At 42.2% G+C, this 7757-nt stretch overlaps 1 protein-coding gene across 2 annotated transcripts in view; it reads left to right on the forward strand.

Moving 5' to 3' along the window:
- The window catches only part of Map2k4 (mitogen-activated protein kinase kinase 4), a 96277-nt gene extending 88904 nt beyond the window's left edge, over positions 1-7373 (forward strand). For both annotated transcript variants that reach the window (XM_055594221.1, XM_055594222.1), the window contains 3 exons: positions 1403-1551; positions 3746-3791; positions 4852-7373. In XM_055594221.1, the coding sequence (XP_055450196.1) occupies positions 1403-1551; positions 3746-3791; positions 4852-4965 (309 nt within the window). In that variant the 3' untranslated portion in view covers positions 4966-7373. The remainder of the gene's footprint in view (positions 1-1402; positions 1552-3745; positions 3792-4851) is intronic.
- Positions 7374-7757: the final 384 nt, after the last annotated feature.

Here is a 7757-nt window from a genome sequence, read left to right on the forward strand (position 1 = left end):
GACTGGCGCACCCTTGTGGTTTGCTAGTGGCCAGCCTGTAACCTCCTTGGTGAAGTCTTGCTCACAGAGAGACCCTGTCTCAAAATAAAACAAAATGAGACACACGGATGATGCCTGAGGAGCAATACCTCTTCATACCTACATGCTCATGTACGTACAGAAATGTGTCCATGTGTACCTGCATGTACAAATCATGCAAACAAACCCGTGTGCATCTCTGTACACACAGCTAGAACAAGTATGTGCTTCTGTACTAAAGAGAAATTTTGTTTAATAAAAGTTGTTTTGTTTTGTTTTGTAGGGGAGGAAGGGTGGCTATTCTACCAAGGCCTTTTAGGCATAGTAGGTGAGAGTTCTATCACCAGATCATACCCCCAAACCTGTACACGGTTTTAACATAGAAACGTTGTATTTACACAAGTCCCTTTAAGCGGCTTTAGCAAAGTATTTCAGTACTTAGGATTGTTTCCTTGATGATTTTCATAGGATAGTCTTAAAGTAAGTACTTCTTTACTGTATAATGCAGGCTTTTCCTTCTTATTCCAACCTGTCCTCCAGTGAGAATATTCCTAATGGGTAAGGTTTACCCTTTCAAAGCATTTTCAGTTTTACTGAAAAGAAACTTCAGCCAAAGCTATGCTCCTCTTCTCCCCCTGTACCAGTTTGGAGCCTCATTCTCATTGGTCAGCATTCTGTCAAAGCATGCACAGTGGGCTTATGACACCATGGGGTAAACTAGTTTCATGTCTTGGAAAAGTAAAGTTCCTTGGTTTTCATTGAGTTTCAGATTAGAGCCAGGCCAGTGTTAGACACACTGGCTTTTTTCCAATATTTTGGGCCATGATACTGTTGAGATTTGTTCATGATACTGTATGCTTTCCTGATACTGTTGTGAGCCCTTTATTGGATCTGTAAGCCTGACTTGATTTCTTCAGTAATTGTAAAGCCTGGGTGTGGTTGAAGTAGCTACAGGATTTGTATACCCTTTCCTCTGGAATCAGTTTAATGAATGGGTTTTCACTCATTCAATATTCTTTTTACTTTATAAAGGAATCTGGCCACTGTTTTGGACTGAGAACTCCCATGCAGGCAGCTACAGAGTATGAAAATATTTTCTGTAGAAGTTCTGGGCTGAACCTTCCAGAGCCTTTCATACAAAGGGCTGGTCCTGCTTTATGGAGGTGTAGGTGACCCTAGATCCAAGATTTGACATTCGCCCATAGTTCAAGGCACACTCCTACATTATGTCTTTCACTAAGCCTCATGGTCTAAAGATTCCTCCCTAGAGTGACAGAGTTTGAGGGAGGGCTTTAAAATAATTCTGCTGGATGTTTGGATTGACATCACTCTTCCAGCAGGGAGTAGTAAATCATGCCTGGTGTCTTTTTCCGTTTCTCTGTAGTATGAGTTGGCCACAGGCCGATTTCCTTATCCAAAGTGGAATAGTGTATTTGATCAGCTAACACAAGTGGTGAAAGGAGACCCTCCACAGTTGAGTAACTCTGAAGAAAGGGAATTCTCCCCCAGTTTCATCAACTTTGTCAACTTGTGGTAAGTAACTATTTACACAAGTGGGGAGAACAGTCTGACAACTCAATCGCAATTACACACATACTTTACATAGAGAAAGAGGCCTTTGTTATATTACCCTAGCTAGGACTATGAGTCACTGCTGTATAGAAGTTCCAGCCAGCATGAAGAGGCGTCACCCTCTTATTTTACTACAGGTATTGGTGAAAAGCAGCTGTGAGTGATGGAGAAACACCTGTCTCCAGATCACCCATCCTCAGTACAAGTTACCAGGTTAAATGTCTTGGTTACACTGGTGATCTTACGATGAGGTTGTACCAGCATCACTTGGATGCTTTTACTGTTCAGTAACTGAATAGTAAAATCTTTGCCCTGGTAAAACCTAGAGCATAGCTGGTGTAGGGTATGGGCATGTGAGTTAGTCAGGCCCAAAGCGTACATTCTTATGCTGAAATGAATATATTGGTTTTCTGTAATCCCATTCCAAAGAGGGCAGGAACTCCATGCCTGTTCTTGTTGTCTGCTTTAACAGTTCTTCTTACATGTACATGGCATCTAAGAATAGTGTATGTGGGGCTGGGGAGATACCTCAGTGAATGAAGCAGTTGCTGTGCAGATATGAAGACTACATCTAATCCCCAGAACCCGTTAAGAACCAGGTGGGCGAGATGACCTGCTTTGTAATGCCAGTACTTTGACATGGAGATAGGGCAAAGTGACTGACTAGACTACGGAAACAGTGAGCTCTGGCTTCAGAGGGAGGCCTCTCCTTACTAAACGAGGTAGAGAATGAGGAAAACTGTCAGCCTCTGCCCTCCGCAGACAGGTATACATGCACATGTACCCACATACATACATGCAGATCACAAGCAAAGAATAAATATCTATAGCTGCTGCTGGCACTGTTACATTCTATTTTAAGAAGCCTTTTTAGGTTAGCATTTAAACAGTCTTGATAATTGCTCATTTTATTCAACATGATTTAAAGATACTTTATGTATTCTTGAGCGTGCTTTTGTTCCTATAGGAATGCCATCTCTCTGTACTCTCTCTGGGGTTTTATTTATTTCTCTATTTATTTATTTTGGTTTTGCAAGGCAGCGTTTCTCTGTGTAGCCTTGGCTATCTTGAACTCACTTTGTAGACCAGGCTGACCTTGAACTCACAGAGAACCGCCTGCTTCTGCCTCCCTGAGTGCTGGGATTAGGGGCGTGCACCACCTCTCCTGGCTCTCTCTGGGTTTTATAAGACTATTATTGAAGGGTCTAACTTTGTCCTCTTTTTGCATATGAAAAAGTGTTTGTTGACAGATGTTTTCAAGTCTCTTTTATCTTCTCTGACCAAATTTTTCCTGTTGTGATTTTTCAGAAAGGGAATGGAATGACTTGAGAACTAAGTAGAAAAAAAGCTTGTGGGTGACAGTTGGCTGGTTCCCTCTCCTCACTGAAAACAGTGTGTTTTTACTAATTTTCACTTATCATATGCAGTTGTATAGTTCCATAAGCTTGGCCATTCTGTATATTCCAATTTAATGAAATAATTGCTTAAAAGAATCTAACATATATCTCAGACTCTTTTTTAAAATGTTTATTTGTAGGTGTTGTGTACAGCCACATGGGTGCCACAGCACTCATGTGAAGGTCACAGAACAACTTTTGGGACTTCATTCTCACCTTTTACCTTGTTTTGTGAGGCAGGGTCTCTTGTTTCTGCCACTGCGCCGTGTACTCCAGGCTAACTGGTACACAAGCTTTTGGGTGATTCTCCTGCCTTTGTCTTCCATATCTTTGGACTGTAGGTCGTACATGTGTGAGCTACTGCATACAGCTTTTCCCTTGGGTTCTAAGGACCTGAATTTAAGGCAGCATCCTCATAGGGCAGTGCTTTTAATCACTGAGCCATTTCATCACCTCTGCAGATCCCTGGATCTCCTCCATGGTTTTATTTTATATATGTATGTATAGTACTGTTACATTTTATCCTTGTTTCTTTCTGTGCTAAAATAGGTAGCAGTGCTGACTATAAGTGTCCTATGGTTTTTGTTTTTTAGTATGCCAAAAGATCTTTGTTTAAAGCCTTATGTAACCCATGCTAGCTTTGAACTTTCTATATAGCCAAAGATGACCTTGACTAGGTCCTGCTTTCATCTGTAAAAAGCAAAACAAGTAGATCATTGTGACTTCGTGTTAACACTGTTACTTTTATGTTATTTTAGCCTTACGAAGGACGAATCCAAAAGGCCAAAGTATAAAGAACTTCTGGTGAGTATGGACCCTGAAGCCAGTTCACCTCCATAGAGAGGCTTGGCCTCGGAGAGTGTTTCAGACAGCACGCTTTAATCAGAGGAAACTGATGATTACACTTTTCCCGTCTAATTTCCTAGCTCATTTCCCATAAAAAGAATTTGGTCTTAACATGTTAGAAAATTCTCCTAAAGCATTCCACTACATAGAAGTATCAGTAATTCCCCTGTAGGACAAAGTTAGTGGAAATTTTATTCATTAATGCTTACTCTCCCTCTGCTAATCCACGTCACTCTGCCAATTCACATTTCTTTGAGAAGTTGTCATTCATCTCATGATAAGCAGTCTCCTTTGTGTGGCTTTCCTCTGAGCAGAGAAGAAGGTAATATCTGTGGTCCAATGATGTGGGAATGTTTTAAGAAAACATTAGATTGCTTATCACATTTAGGGCTTTCCAAGGCTGTTAAGCGAAACTTGTGTTCAACCCAATAATGACTATAAAGATACCCAGGTGATATAACCAGAAAAATTGTAGGAAATCTTGTTTATAGTGACAGAGAACAAAAAGAGGGCTTACTGAAGGAGATCCCAGGCTATGGAGCTCTAGAGAACACAGGGAATGTCTCTCTTGGCCCTTTTTTTTAAATAGAAATCAGAAGGTTTGAAACTGAAAACTTCTTTGAAAGATTTTTGACCTACTAATGGGGGAAGTGGAGGCTTGGGATTTCCTCTGGTGTCATAAGAGGCTGGACTGAGACTCCTGTAGTTCTTGCCTCTCAGGTGGTATAACTTTATGCTGAGAAACAAACAGTTCTGCTTTCTTCCTCAGCAAATACTTCTGTACACAGATAAGTTTTGAGACCTCACTGCCAGGTTGGAACCTCTAGATGGTAACCTAGTTTCTCATACTTGGGGCGTCAGCATCCACCAAAATGTACAGGTGATAAATGCCTTTCCTGTGGTATACTTGAAGCCGTATGCAGTTGGAAGCTTGTAGTGCTGTGTTGTATAGAAATTGAGAAAGATTGAGTTAGGGCTGTGATCCAACTGTTTTTGTCTCTGTTCAATTTTCTTGCAGAAACATCCCTTTATTCTGATGTATGAAGAACGTGCCGTCGAGGTCGCATGCTATGTTTGTAAAATCCTGGATCAGATGCCAGCTACTCCCAGCTCTCCCATGTATGTCGACTGATACTGCTGCTACATCAGACTCTAGAAAAAAGGGCTGAGAGGAAGCAAGACATAGAGTTTTCATCCTGTACCACAGTGTTTTTATTGCTCGCCCAAACACCATGTGCAATAAGATTGGTGTTCGTTTCCATCATGTCTGTATACTTCTGTCACCTAGAATGTGCATCCCTGTAATACCTGACTGATCACAGTGTTAGTGCTGGTCAGAGAGACCTCATCCTGCTCTTTTGTGATGAACATATTCATGACGTGTGGAAGTCAGTACGATCAAGTTGTTGACTGTGATTAGATCACACTTTAAATTCATTTCTAGACTCAAACCTGGAGACGCAGCTACTGGAATGGTGTTTTGTGAGACTTCCAAAGCCTGGAAGAACACAGTGATGGATGTACTATGTCAGAACATAGAGACCTGGGCAGAGTGAGAAGAGCCAGTGAAACATATTGCCTTCTGGAGCTGGGAGACAAAGGAGGGATTTCCTTGTCTCACTAAGTGCAGGATATTTACTGATCGGATGTTCTGTTGCTTTACAGTCACAGTCGATGTTTGGGCATCGATGTGCGCAGCCAACTTTCCTGTTCAAAATATCATGTTAAATTAGAATGAATCTATCTTTACCAAAACCATGTTGCGCTCAGAAAGGTGAACATTAAAACACTGAGACAGGACAGAATGTGTTCTTTGTCCTTTTCCAGCCCTGCTCATCACTAGGAAGACACAGGAGTCTGCCACTTGTCATAGAAGGGTGCTGCCAACTTGATGCTCTGCCTGCCACCAACCGCCAGGACTGAACGAAGGAAACAGTACTGAGGGCAAAGTTTACAGATGTTTTTGATTCTGGTGTCTTCTCCAGAACAGCTTATAGCAGCTATAGATTTCCCCATGGCCCCAAGCCTGGTACTTGAGCCATCATAACTCACTAACAGGGAGAAGTAGCTAGTAGCAATGTGCCTTGATGATTAGATGAAGATTTCCTGTAGGCAGCAAAACACCAAATCACAATTCTTTGCTTCTTGCCATCATGGGCCAGGTCTTCAGTTTCTAACTTGTTCCTCTCCCCTCAATTTGTTGAAATCACTTGACTTTTGCTCAATTCAGTATTCTGCCTTGTTTTCACATTGGAACCCCTAAGATTATCAGGGATGCTACTTACCATGTATTTGTAGCCCTGAATCTCTCCAGTGCTCTGATGTTCAAAAAGCTGAGATGACCGGGCCCAGTTGAAGTTGTAAGTGAGAACGAGACAGTCTGTTGGAGAGGCACATTTGAGCAGAATGAAGATCTGAAACAGCAGCCTTTCAGATAGGCGTGTCACTTACTGGGCCCTCCACCAATTCATTATCTCCCTTGGAAGTGGAGTTTTACCCACCTCTGCGCCCCCCCCCATGACAAAATGAAAAGAAGCCACTTCACCTCCTGTGCTGCGCATCGTCACTTACCCATTAGCCAGGCACTGAACATCAATCAGGCTCTGCATAGCAGTCAAGCAGCACGTAGGTAGTCTGCCATGCAGGTGATGCCCTTCCAGAGCTAACCTGGTGGGCACTGCTGTGTCTCCAGGGGGGCACTCATACACTATCAGACGACAAAGGGAGAATGGTGCTGTTCAAAGTTACATCCCTATTCATTGCAGAATTTAAACATGATTTATCTCGTGGTCCACTTGCCTAATTTCCCCATTCTACCCCGGGCTCCCTAATCCTTAGACTCTCTGTGTTCCACAAGGAGGCATTACTGCATGTCTTCTTAAGCTGCACCAAGCCATCGTCCTCCATTGCTCCCAGGACTGAAGAGGAATTTGTTTCTCTGCTGTCACCTTCCTGTCTGGCTCAGTATAGCCTCACTCTGCCATTATGCAAATGGAGATCAAAGCAATTCTGACTGTCCAGGAGCTATCTCACTTTCTGCGTGGGTGACCACATAAAAAGGCAATTTTAGTGTATTAATCATAGATTATTATAAACTATAAACTTAAGGGCAAGGAATTTATTACAATGTATCTTTATTAAAACAAAAGGGTGTATAGTGTTCACAAACTGTGAAAATAGTGTAAGAACTGTACATTGTGAGCTCTGGTTATTTTTCTCTTGTACCATATGAAAGTATATAAAAATTATCAAAAAGCTGATGTGCAGGGATATTGCCTTATTTGTCTGTAAAAATGTAGCTCAGTAACATAACTGCTTCTTGGAGCTTTGGAATATTTTATCCTGTATTCTTGTTTGAATCCCTCCTCTATTTAAGACATAGCCATGGAGTCCACATGTTTATGGAATCGTCTACCCTTTGCCTGCAGGTCAGTTGTAATAAATCTAGGTTGTGATGATGGCCTTGTAATTTGATTTTCTGCAGTCATACCCTGAGAAAGAAAGTCCAGAAAAATGACATTAAATTATCTGTGCATTTCATTTACAGAAGCGTTACCTTCTTTCAGAAGTTTCTGGATATTTCTTTTTCCTCCTCTTTCTCTGCTTGTTCCCTGACCACAGTGTGGCACAGCTTGCTTTTGCTCTCAGCTGCTGTGGTGCAGTCTTTTTGAGCTTGTACTTGGTTGGGTGTCCCAAACTACCTTGCTATGGATGCTGCAGGAAGCAGGTGAGGATCTACCTGTGTCAGGGTTGATAGGTGTGACCTTAGGACCCCTGAGTTGCCAGCCAGGCTCCTGATGCTGAGACACCCAGGTGAGAGGTTAGTTGTGCTCTCTTACTGCTACCTGAGAAAAAAGAGCTATAGGGGTCATGCCTGGGGAGCCTATTGGAGTGAGGCAATGGAAGTGACCAAAAAGCCACAGG

Source organism: Psammomys obesus, unplaced genomic scaffold, assembly GCF_907164565.1.
Source record: "Psammomys obesus unplaced genomic scaffold, mPsaObe1.curated_primary_1811, whole genome shotgun sequence".
Lineage (NCBI taxonomy): Eukaryota > Metazoa > Chordata > Mammalia > Rodentia > Muridae > Psammomys > Psammomys obesus.